We start from the raw sequence: 13,723 nt of genomic DNA on the forward strand, positions 1-13,723 counted from the left end.
ACGTTCCAAAAAGTATAAGTGTTGTACGCTGAAATATGTGTTCTGAGAACACTGTTATAATACGCACCTCTTTAGCACATCGTTTAGAACGTTTTTCATAGCACATGTTGAGAACGTTTCGAAAAGTACCAGAATGTACGTTGAAATATACGTCCTAAAAACACGGTTATAATACGCACTGTTTTAGCACGTAATTTAGAACGTTTTTCCCAGTCCATATTGAGAACGTTTCGAAATGCACCAGGATTGTACGTTGAAATGTGCATTTTAAGAACACAGTTATAATACGCACCTCTTTAGCACATCGTTTAGAACATATTTTCTAGCACATGTTGAGAACGTTTCGAAAAGTACCAGTGTTGTACGTTGAAATATACGTCCTAAGAACACGGTTATAATACGCACCACTTTAGCACGTCGTTTAGAACGTATTTTCTAGCACATGTTGAGAACGTTTCGAAAAGTACCAGTGTTGTACGTTGAAATATACGTCCTAAGAACACGGTTATAATACGCACCGCTTTAGCACGTCGTTTAGAACGTATTTTCTAGTACATGTTGAGAACGTTTTGGAAAGTACCAGTATTTTACGTTGAAATGTACGTCCTAAGAACACGGTTCTAACATAAACAACTTTAGCATGTTATGTCGAACGTATTTTATAACTCAATCTGGGAACGTTTCAAAAAACACGATTGTTGTACGTCGAAATGTACGTATTAAATACACGGTTGTTACACGCACCACTTTAGCACGTTATGTAGAACGTTCTAAATACGCCTAACACCGTTATAGAACGGTATGACACGGACTCTGAACGTTTTCGGAACGTTCCGGTGCTGCTTGGGTTAATTTCAAGTTAAATCTAAATTTGGAATGCAAGTTTAAATGCAAGTATTATTTTGTACGTACGAATTCTTATTCGTACGAATAGCTTACTCAAAAATTATGTAAAACTGCAGTGCTTTACTTCCCTAGTGCATTCTCATTAGAACAGATGACGCTTGACTTTGCCTTTTCTATATTTCTGCCTTCGGGTGAGCGGTGTGATTGCATCCTAATTGACTTAATTACCGCGAATGGCCATAGGGCATAAAATTGAACTATCTGGTAAAAATTCTATGCCAGTATTAAAAGAAACAATCAATCTGTTAAGAAATGGCTGCGACTTGTTTTGAAAACGAGGCGTAAAAGGTTACCAGCGAGGATATTTCGTTTGGCATCAGTTCTACCATTATTGGCGACTTTATCGCCAGCGCTGGCCAAACGGAAAAGTACCGAAAAATCTCTGCAGACCTAATGTCGGAGTTTTTCGATTGTAATTGCTTATTTATAGTATCAATGGTATTTAATGTATCGGACTCGGTTTAGGTTTGAGAACGTATATTTCTTTATAATTCCCAGCAATTTTAAGCCGCGAACAATATGCAGATTCAAACTTATAATTTAAAGAGACAAACGTCAAATATTTAAAGGAAACAAACCAATGTCTGCACAAAATGGATTCGTTGATGTCTGGCATTATTGACGAACCGAAATACATCCACTCGCTTGTCTTCCGCAGCTTGCTGACAAAGAGCATCGATTGCGATGTAGGTGCCTGACCTACCAGCACCAGCACTGAAATCATGAAAAAGAAACAATTACATTAACCAACCTATTGTACAGTCAGAAAATTATCAGAGTTCAAACAGACAGGAAAAAATACTCCTCGTAATCTGCATATTTCTTTTCGCTTAATGACACTTTAATAAATTGATTGACAGCAGCATAAAAAAATCTGATGTGTACATCACATGACTTCCTTGCACGGAATATTAAATTATACTCATTTTCTTCCGTATTTCATTTAAACGCATTTCCTGGAATTTCATTTAGAGATATATTACTCGTTCAATTAATACAGTTCTCACTTGGAGATAAAGCAAAAATACATAAAAACTCAAAACATCTTCATTAAAAATTGAAAAATGTAGAAAAACCTAAAACACCATATACAGTTAAAACAAATATAAAAAAACTTTTTATCAATTAAAAGTACAGTTTCTATGCAAAAACAAGCCATTCGGCCAGTGGGCAAAAAAACTGAAAGTTTACTTTTAGTCCCACTCGGCAAAATGTCACTGAAGGTGCAGAAACTGACTTAATTCACTATTCTGCTAAGTTTCAAACGTAAATAAATATGGCTGCTAAGTTCTTCTGGTGCGGCCGATTTGAACCAAAACGGGAGGTGTACAACTACATGTTATAGCAGTCTTATGTACGAAATTCCAAAGTTCTGAGGATATTCATTTTTGAGTTATGCGAGATGAATACACACATACGTACAGACGTCACAAAAAAAAATCTCTTTTGAATCCATTTTAAATCTAATTTGCAAACCGTTTTGGAAAAACAGAGGCATTCTGTCCAAACATACTGATGTCACGCAAAAACATTGTTCAGATATCCACCTGAATGATGTTTTCGCGTCTGAACAATCCATCTGAACGATGTCGAGAGCGGTCAAAATGGATACTTTCGTTAAAGTATGATATCCGAAATTTTTCGTCGTTATGATACTTCCTTTATAAAGTATTTCTCCCACTTTCCTAGCCTGCCTTCGTGGTGTAGTGGTTCTGTATACTGGGCCGTTATTCGACAGGTCCGTGGTTCGATTCCCGGCGAAGGCGGTTGCTAATTTTTCCTCTCTCCAAACAAATCCTAATGTCTCTACATTGGCGCCCGAACTAAAAGGATATTGGATGAGGATTCTCCATACCCAGGATTTGGCGATTGGGTCCTATAAAAACCACAGTCGCCCTTTAAAAAGGGGAGTATATAATGCATTTCTCCCTGCTTCCTAGCGTGCCTTCGTGGTGTAGTGGTTCTTGCGCAATGGGCCGGTATTCCAGAGGTCCGTGGTTCGATTCCCGGCGAAGGCCCTGCAAAAAAATCGTAATGTCTCTACACTTTCACTTCGTAAAAAGAACTAAAAACCATATTCTGTATCTACTCTTTACCGAGGCACACCAGCGGCCGAGCTGTAAAGACGCTGAACACTGGTAGTTCGGTCCGAGGTTCGAATCCCCCGAACGGGCTGGTTGCATGGGCGTCTTCGTGGTTTTCCCCCTGTGTAACGTGTATACTAGCCAGTTTCCCCTAGAAAGTACTCCACGAAGGCATCCCTATATTTAGGCAGATAGCCCTCGTGTGCTTTGCCATAACTGAATTATCCATAATCCATGTACTCTTTACTGTATTATTAATTTCGCATAATAAAACGCTTTACACTGCTTTCTGTCTTATGTTCTTGCTGTGTTGTCTTTGTTTCCGTATTGTCTCGCGAAAGGTGTAACGGGTCATAGTTAGCTATGTTACTATGGTTCCCTTTCACCCGTCAGAGCCCGTATGTAGAATGTTGAGACATCTCTATAATTATTCCCAAAGTAATACTGTTACTTTTTTCGCTTTATTACATACAGATGCAGAGTAAGTTATTCGAGAAATAAATCTAAGAACTCATTTTAAAATTTTATAAAAAAATCAAATACACTTGAAACTTCAGTACCTGCACATGACGACCATAGGTCCTCCCATAACCGGATGATCATCTCTTACTTTCTTCAAGAATTTGATGAAGTAGTTGGTGTTTGTAGGTACAGAACGGTCGGGCCAGCCCGTAAATTGATATTGCATTACGCGATGAGTTCTTATCTCCTAGAATAAAATTTTATTCATTAATTAAGTACAGATAAAAAACTCCAAAATCGAATTATTTACTGAATAAATAAAATATTGAATTGCGTAAACGAAAGAGAACTTTAACATCGGCAGTATGTGCTACAGCAATGCATGACCTGATATCTGTACGTAAACTTGAATTTCGAAAATTTTAAAGAGACGTTAACACTGAAAAAGTGCTGAATGTCGAGTACAGCGCTTTTCATTACTGTTGTGTCAGTTGGTGCTTACATACATTTAGATAACAGCACAGCGTTGCAGCATGCTCTATTACTTCTACAACTGTTGTATTACTTGCGCTGCATGCTGTATCACAAATACCGCGTTTCTCCGGAAATAAGATCTTTCTTTTAGCCATCGACTGAACAGCTGGTCCAATGGGTTAGGTGCTTTTCAGCCTGTTGAATTCCGTCGATGGAATTAACCCTTTGCACTCGAGCGGTGCCTCTCAGGCACCACTGCATGTGATGCGATAACTCGAGCGGTGCCTGAGAGGCACCATTCGAATCGATGTGTTTATTTGTGTTTAACCTAAGGAATATCGCTTGAGAGATCTACTTGGCCTTTTGTAGATCACATTACGAAGTTTCTGAGTAGCTATAAGGATGTCTTATCTCAAATAAAGGTCGTCTTTGCAATGCTTATGCGATTAAATGTCTTATCTCAAAAATACGTGCGACCGCGGGTAGGACTCTGTCTTCGACATCAGTTCGAACTCAACCTTCTTGCCGATCGCAGTATTTCTTTCAAAGTTACTGAGCCCAATAAGTATGGAACACGACGAAGAAGTTACTTCTAGCGAAGATGAGTTTAAATTTTCGGCAATAACGAACGAAATTACATCACTACATAGAGAGCTTGCCCATGAGAACGAAGACGAAAGTGATAAAGATAGTGACGACGTTAGAGGAGCAAGAAGACGAAAAATCCGAATAATCGATAGTGAATCTGGAATCCAAATTAATTGTACAGAAGAGACTGAACCTTCAGAATGGACAGTGTGCACAGAAAAGCGCCTCGAGCACAAAGGGTTAAAAATAAATAGATAAATAAATATAAATAAAAAGCTTAGTACTGTGTCCTCCGGGAATTGATTTCATTTGTGCTGTGTCCTCCAGGAACTGGCCACGCTAAACGAGGAACATTAAAAGAAGGACGAGAACATGGAAAGAAGGTGCATGGTGGGGACTGTTAAGACCAAAGGGAACACTTTTCACTATTATGGTACATATTAGGCGTACGAATATATTAAGGATATGGTTTAGACTCAGGTACAGATGTTAAGATGAAATCTCAACAAATACATTACAAATTATGAAATAAATTAAATGAGTTCTTAGAGGGAAATAAGATCTAATAAAAAAAATAAGCTTTAGTGTGGTTTTTCAGGGTAATGTAAGCCTTACCTCTCAATAAGCCCTAGTTAAGATCATCAACCAGACTGGCGCCTTATTGGCGAATGACCAAGTGTGGACTCAATATTCATACACACTAGAAACAAACGGACGTGGTTGCGACAAATACGTATCTTCTGTATTCAGTACTTTGCATTAGCAACGGACATTTAACATCTGATTTAAGAACTTTAAAGGATAATAAATTTTGATGCTGAATTAAAATGAGTGCAAAACGAAAGAGCTATTTCGCTGAGTACAAGAAAGGAATTGTGAAAGATTCCGCTTAACGCTCTCTGCAATGAAAAGAATGCTCCGAAAGAAAGCAATGGTGAGAATGGTCCGAAATTGAAAAACAGATTACAATAACCTCAGTAAGGAAGTCGATGGGAGAAATCCCAAGAAGCGTAAGTGTGGATCAAGTAGGCAACCATTATTTCCTGAATTCAAACACATCATCTGTGAATGCATTGCAGACAAAAGACAGCAGTCGTTGATTATTCGCGGAACTGATATATTCAAGCAGTTGCCTTGCAATGGTACCACAGCTAGACAAGCAATGGTGAGAATGGTCCGAAATTGACGAACAGATTACAATAACCTCAGTAAAGAAGTCGACGGGGGGAAATCCCAAGAAGTGTAAGTGTGGATCAGGTCGTCGGCAACCATTATTTCCTGAATTCGAACACATCATCTGTGAATGGATTGCAGACAGAAGAGAGAAATCGATGATTGTTCGCGGGACTGATACATTCAAGCAGTTGCCTTGCAATGGTACCACAGCTAGACAAACAATGGTGAGAATGGTCCAAAATGGACGAATAGATTACAATAACCTCAGTAAAGAAGTCGACGGGGAGAAATCCCAAGAAGTGTAAGTGTGGATCAGGTCGGCCACCATTATTTCCTGAATTCGAACACATCATCTGTGAATGGATTGCAGACAGAAGACAGTAGTCGTTGATTGTTCGCGAGACTGACATATTCAAGCATTTGCCTTGTAATGGTACCACAGCTAGACATATTCGCCATATGAATTCAAGGTATCACAACACTGGGTGGATGGCTTCCTTCAGGGATATGAACTGTCTCTAGATACTCAAGAGATCAAACGTGCACTTGTATTCAAGTGTTTCTTTGATGGCATTGAAGCACCAACTCTCGAACATTTGCCATTGTATAGAATGCCTTGGTATTATGTATAATGCCTAAGGATGTTATATATAATGCCTAAGGATGTTATATATAATGTCTAAGGTATTAAATATAATATCTTAGATATTATATAAACAGGATTTGCCAGTTTATGCTTTGCGGTAACGGGCGGGACTTCGAGAAATCGAAAACTGTATTCGAATCGCTATCACATTACATGGCATCTAGTGTTTAAAGAAGTAACTAAATGCTTTGTTATCCAAACTTTTGTGAGTCCATACCCTTGGTAAAAAATATTTGGCACAAGGCCAGATGAAACAGTTTCTAGGAAAAAATAAACTCAGAAATAAACAAACTCCATCCTTCAAGACAAACAGCAACAGGAAAAGTACTGATAACAAGAAAAATGACGTTGATTACCGGAACAGTGACGATTCATTTATAGAAAAGTAACAGCGACTACGCTTGAGTGAAGGTTACTGTAACAGCGAGCAATAACGTTTCAAGAAATGACAATGATCAGGTCAAACTCTCTTTCGAAACTAATTATACGATTTTCTGAGATAAGGAAATAGAACTCATGATTAAAATGAAATAAAAAAAAAGGGCACTGAAATTTAACACAACACGTCTTCTTCGGTTTTATTTAGGAAACATATTGTTGCGTGCGTACGGGTTCGTTATGAAATGAATGCACAAGTCCGATGAAAAATGAACAAAAATTTATTATTATCACAACAAAAATGCTTAAATTTTCTCAAATTATCATGCAGTATTACAATATCTCACAGTAGTTTTCTTTTAACTACTCAAATGTCAATAGAACGTAATTCAAAACAGCTAAAGAACGCTAATCCGCGAATTCGCTACAATCAACAACAGTAGTTTTCTAAACAACAACAAACTAAGCAACTACTACAAACTGAGATGTTTTCCTCCTTTTATAAGATTTTAAAATCACGCGCTAGAATTTTCCAGTACTTTCTCGAAATCAAAAAGAGATATTTATTTATTTAATGCACGCGCTCTTGTATGTTCAATTTTCCGGCTTAGCTTTCTTTTAATATTCGTCACGCGCTGCACTGCTCGAGAAATAAAACCATTGAATTTATAATTGAACTAACATTAGCTTTTTAAATACCAAATTCGTAACAATATTTATTATGCAACATATCAGAAACACATTTATTTACAAAATTTCTTAGATTTTCAAAATCATATGAATATTATAAATCCGGTTTTCCGGGTCATCATATTAATTCTGATATGTATATAAAGATTTCTTCGAGTTTGCTTTATTCCTCTTTGGAATTTTATATTCGAAGAATAAGCATTGCAGAGGAGTAATTATATTCCACGACAGAATTTTAGTATTAGTCAGAAGGATGTGCATTACACTGTAAGGATCTTAAGTTTTACTAACGTTTATTTTATTTTAAATCTTTACTATCACTTCTTATTTTCTACTTCCGGCCAGAATTATAAGCGTGAAGGAGTTTATGCAAAGTTGTCTGGCGAACGTCAAGTATTTAAGTGTGGCCTTTTTGCCAAGCAGAAGAAAGGAAGCCGTGAGTTCGAAGCAGGCCGCTTACCTTAGAAGTTACGCAGTTGCTACTTTGCCTTCCAGGCCAGAGGTTTTAATCCTCTTGATAAATTAAACGTATTGTAGTGTTCACAGTCTCTGTGCTACATACGCTTCCTGTTATTATAAGGCCAATCTTATTCTAAAGTTAAATTAGAGTTTAGTTTTATTTTGATATCTTTTAAGTTAGACCCCGAGTGGAGGGTCATTGTATTCCGAAGTACGGAAGTCATTGTACATAAAGAAAAAATAAAGGGTTTTGTATACCCTTCGTCTGTATCCTGTCTACTTACTACAATTAGTGAACATAGCTTTAGTAAGCTCTCTGTTCTAGTCAGGTCATTGTATGTTTCCGAAGAAGGTTAGAAGAAACACTGAACCTGATAACACACGCCTAACCAAAGTCCTCGATGGAATTTGTATGAACTGCGGAATTTTATATTCGAAGAATACGCATTGCAGTCAAGTAATTATGCATATTCCGAGACAGAATTTTACTTTTATTTACTTATATTTTACTTTTATTTAAAATTTTGTAAAAAAGCCGATAAATTTGTAAAAAGACATTAATTTAAGAATTTATTATGCTTTCATGGTTCAACAAACTGATTCGCCGGTTCATATCCCGTGACCCCAAATGATTTCACCTCGCGTAAACTACGCTACAAAAATCTAATTCTCTCAGTAATTATCTATATTAATTTCAAGTTAAATCTTAATTTGGAATACAAGTTTAAATGCAAGAATTATTTCAATTCGTACGAATAGCTTACTCAGAAATTATGTAAAACCGCAGTGCTTTACTTCGCTAGTGTATTCTCATTAAAATTGATGAATTTAACCCTTGACTTTGGCTTTTCTACATTTTCGCCTTCGGGTGAAAGGTGTGACTGCATTCTAATTTATTTAATTACCGCTAATGGCCTTCGGGCATAAAATTGTACTATCTGGTAAAAGTTCTATATAATTGTATGCCAGTATTGAAAGAACCAACCAATGTGATAAGAAATGGCCTCGTCTTGTTTTGAAAACGAGGCGTAAAAGGTTACCAGCGAGGATATTCCTTTTGGCATCAGTTGTACCATTACTGGCGTCTTTTATCGTCTGTGTCAGCAAAGCGGAAAAGTGCCCGTTTGTGTTTTACGTACGCCGCACAAGATCAATATCGTAGTATTTTCATGTTCTTTGAAGGTATCTGGCTTTGGGGATCAGAAAAATATGCAAAAATTTAACTCACTTCAAGAGATTTATTATAATTTATATAAGTAATTATAAAGTAAACAACATAGAAACTGTAAAAATAATCAAGCAGTTAATAACAATCTTTGTTATTATTATTGTTGTAAAACTAATCAATCTTCGTTATAAGCAAACGCCAACTACGAGTTTATGCATAGTTGGCGCTATCATAAAACACTTTATCGCAAAACTAGACTTCGATACAACTCGTATAATTAATAAAACAATAAAAAATTACCTAAATTCAATATCTTTCCCATAAATACGTGATTTTTAATTTGCAATTAATTAAAATTTGTGGGCTTGGTAGAACCGTTTTTGAAAATGTCGCTCGGCAAGGAACGTGCCATATCACACGGCGTTTGTTTCACACAAACAACCGTTTCGGACAATTTTTCTGCCTGGTTTACTATTGAAAGAAAGACGTACTTTGATAATTTGATACTTTTGATATGCCTGTTTCAGCAGGATTTATATCCCACTATTACAGGCACCTCAAATAACTCCGGTTAGAGGAGACACAACCTACAGTGCTTCGCAGGAATACCTTGATAAGGGACTGCAGGAAGATTGTGTAGATGTGACCCAGGCCAGTGTAAATGAAGAAGTCATACTTTGAAACTTCAAAAATTGGCTGGTAGAAGTTAGGAGTATTTATGGGGAATTCCGATAAATGTGGGTTGTATAGAGCCTTAAATTGATGTCAATTTCTAGGAGCTCGTTCTTAAAATTGTCAGAATAATTTACCTCTGCGTTGGTGATGGCTTTCTTGAAAAAATTATTATTTAATTTATTGATGAATAACGCCAGATTTTGGAGTTTGAGGTCTCTGTGTAGCTGTTCATTGCGAACGAACCAGGGTCCTCCTGTGATTTTTCGTAAGTAGTTGTTTTGGAAAACCTGTAATTTATTTAATACGGAAGGGGGAACAGAGCACCATGCAGGGTGTAACAGCTTTACATATTATTAAAATCTTGTAGTTTAAATAATTTAAATAGATGAACATTAAGGTATTTGTTAATGGCAATATTTGAAACCAGACTCGAGTGCCACGTGCGACTCTCGCACGAAGAATGTAATTTATTTTTAAATGTTAGAATATGTTTTCTCTTCTTGTTTTGTATGTCGCCATTTTTTGAGTGTTAAATAAACGTTATTGCTGTGTTCCATCATTGGAGTTGCTTCATATTGTCAAAGAAGCATTACAGTCATAATTATTTTGGAGGCACCGACGAGATCGAATAATCGTGCGTATTTTTATTTCATTAGTTCATCACTGAACATAATATTAGTGATACCAGATTATTACTTCCTGTTAATATTGAATTGCTTTATTTTATTAGTTCATCACTGAACGTAATATTAGTGATACCAGATTATTACTTCATGCTGATATTAAATTGCCTTATTTTATTAGTTCATCACTGAACATAATATTAGTTATATCAGGTTATTACTTCCTGTTAACACTGAACTGCCTTATTTTATTAGTTTATCACTTGAACGTAAACTTAGTGATACCATTTTAATGCCGTCTCTAGTAGAGCTCAAAGGAAAAGAAAAATAGTTGAAGAGAAGATCTTGGAACAGATGAAGGAAGAAAATAAAGCATCCAGAGATATCTTTGAAGAAGAAGTTAAATCACTGGAATTAAACGTGGAAGATTTTCACGAAAATTTGAAAAACGGTAAAGAAATTAATATTGAGAATCATTTTGCAATGCAGCGTTATCATCATCTTTCGCCTTTTGATTTAATATCAAAGCCGCTACTAATAGACGAAGAAAACAATTGTCGAAAGCAAATGACAATTGTATATTATCCGAAAGGCACCGATGAACTGAGGAAACGCTTTGCTGTGAATTATAGCCGAGGAACTGGTCCACTATGGAAGAGATCTAGGCGCCGTCAAGAAAAAAAAGGAAGACTAAATCATTCTCCATTTATTTCTATTTAAATGTGGTGTAAAAGTATTTGTTGAAAACTTAAAAGTTTGGTTTAAAGTTTAGAACTTATGGGAGATATTACCTCTTCTTAAAATAATTCAGAATGCCGAGCTTATAAATATAGCCTTCGAATTTTACAGAACTTTTCCCTTCGGTAAAAGTCTCTCCGTTGGGGGAGAGGTTGTAACAGCTTTACATATTATTAAAATCTTGTAGTTTAAATAATTTAAATAGATGAACATTAAGGTATTTGTTAATGGCAATATTTGAAACCAGACTCGAGTGCCACGTGCGACTCTCGCACGAAGAATGCAATTTATTTTTAAATGTTAGAATATGTTTTCTCTTCTTGTTTTGTATGTCGCCATTTTTTGAGTGTTAAATAAACGTTATTGCTGTGTTCCATCATTGGAGTTGCTTCATATCGCCAAAGAAGCATCACAAGGGGAGGCATATGTAAGGATGGGTCTTAATATTGATGTGTAAATGTGCTTCTTGCGAGCAAGATCCAATGGTGAAGAGGCGTCAAGAATGTTTCGTAGCCTCCTAGAGACTCCTATGGCTTTCCCGATGGTCATAGAAATGTGAGGACCCCATGTAAGCGAGCCGTTAAAACTAACTCCCAAGTATGTAGCCTCTCTGACTTTGGGCACCGTTTCATTAAAGAGGGTCAGATCTGCATCTGTGTTTTTTCTTCTATGCCGTCCTATCAGTAATAATTTAGATTTTGTGGCATTAATGGACGTCCTCCATTTGCGACACCATTCCTCTATCTCGTGTGTGTGGTTTTGTATTCTGATCATGGCATGTCGTGGATTAAGTGAACTAGAAAGAATGGCGGTGTCGTCCGCGTAGCAGGCGGTGATGCAGTTTGTATTTTCAATCATAGGGAAGTCCTTAACATACATAAGATAGAGAATAGGCCCAAAGATGCTTCCCTGGGGGACGCCGGCTTTAATAAATGTGTTTTCAGAATAAACATCGCCCTGCCTGACATAGAAGGATCGATCACTTAGAAAGGAGTGAAGAATCAAAATCGTTTCCCTAGGGAGATCAAGTAAGCAAGCTTGTACATAAGTCCCTTATGCCAGACGCGGTCAAAGGCTTTTGCCACGTCCAGCATAAGGAAAGCAGTTGTCAGAAAGACGTACCACTTTTTGCTACCTTTAAATATAATTGCAAGTTGGTCGTTTTCAACCAATCAGCTACCAGCTTCGAATGCTATCAGCTTGTTTGTGATAGGGAACCAGTTTACCGTTTGTTAACCCCAAAGCGATCTGTGGTCATTGGCTGTTGTGACAAAGCAGAAAAATTGTTCCAAACAGTTGTTCTTACGAAACAAACCGACGTGTGATAGCAGCCATAGAGGACTGAAGGCGGAGTCGTGCAAAGAATCGTTCTTGACATCTGTAAATACGCATATACATTCTTTGTCGCTAAAACTCAATTCAAATCAAAATATAAAGAAATCTCACTTACATGTCAGACGCATTCTTGCCTTTTATCATTTTCTCCATATTTTATTGACGACACAATTAAATACATTTACAACAAAGAGAGGCACATATAAACTTTGGTTAATGTTTCGCGTTGTTGTTACATCTTTCGCAATCATCAAGGTTCTGCACTAGTCCGATCAATTCAAGCGCACACAGCGCCATCTGGTGCAATACAGTTTCTACAACATCTTTGAAACGATGAAGTGCAAAAGATCTCTTCAGCAGCATTCATCACATACCAAACTATTTTCGTAATAAAAAAGGAAAACATGCTATTGCAACAAAAGCGTGATTATATAACTCATGGAGGTTCATAAAATTATTTTCGGTTATGTTTATCAATAAAACGGCAGGACAATTGTAAATTAATACGAAGTCGGGAACGGCAAAACGCTTGGTCTGTTACAGTCTGAGACTGTTGGCCAAAATGCAGCAGAAAGGCCCCCTGCACAACACCCGCAAGAAGGAGGCGAATATAAATACACCCGGCATTTGAACCTGCAGCTTGAAGTTCAAACAAGCATTTAAGCCTCCGTTTACCCCTACATCGCTCATGGCGACTCGCATGCAATAACTGCATGTAGGACTTTGGAAATGCTCATTCAGATATAATCAAAAGGAATTTAATCCATATTCTATAATAGTAGATGTTAATTTAATTATTCAAAATATAAAAGTTTTAGTTTTCGGGAAATACGATATATCATTAGGCAACGATATATAAACAGAAATTCTTAAAACTGTACACTGCGAAAAAAAAGTTCTACATCTTCCGTTCTACTAGGTTCATTGATGAAATACAAATTGTGTTTTTCATAGCTCGAAAGCACGACTTGGGATACATATCAGATTTATATACAGCGATGTTCTAATATAGGTATTTTGACAGAAAATCGGACTTTTTCTGAAATGACGTGCGCATTTGTTTCCATATTTCGATTCTACGACTCAAATTATGCCTAAATATTGAAATTTGTACGAAATTTACGGATAAATTCAAGCAATTTTCCTCAATTTATGCTAAGAGTAATTCACTCGGCGAACTTCGTAATTTATAGCAATTTGTTATCCTTTCCTTTTTTTCATTGTACAGGAGCGGGGAAAAAAAAAAAAAAAACATCTTTCATACTTTGAAATAATTTTAACAAAGAGCGTAAAACCACATTTGGCGTTATTAGCGCTTATA

General features: G+C 36.7%; 1 protein-coding gene across 1 annotated transcript in view; it reads right to left on the reverse strand.

Annotated features, from left to right (window-relative positions):
• The window catches only part of LOC118201809 (receptor-type tyrosine-protein phosphatase mu-like), a 213,955-nt gene that overhangs the window by 47,799 nt on the left and 152,433 nt on the right, over positions 1-13,723 (reverse strand). Inside the window, exons 37-38 of the mRNA XM_085812574.1 lie at positions 3,551-3,699; positions 1,485-1,620 (exon numbers count right to left, since the gene is read on the reverse strand). Of these exons, the coding sequence (XP_085668700.1) occupies positions 1,485-1,620; positions 3,551-3,699 (285 nt within the window). The remainder of the gene's footprint in view (positions 1-1,484; positions 1,621-3,550; positions 3,700-13,723) is intronic.

Source organism: Stegodyphus dumicola, chromosome 3 (assembly GCF_044657685.1).
Source record: "Stegodyphus dumicola isolate Sdum_Otavi_A_Nest chromosome 3, ASM4465768v1".
In the NCBI taxonomy this organism is placed as follows: Eukaryota; Metazoa; Arthropoda; class Arachnida; order Araneae; family Eresidae; genus Stegodyphus; species Stegodyphus dumicola.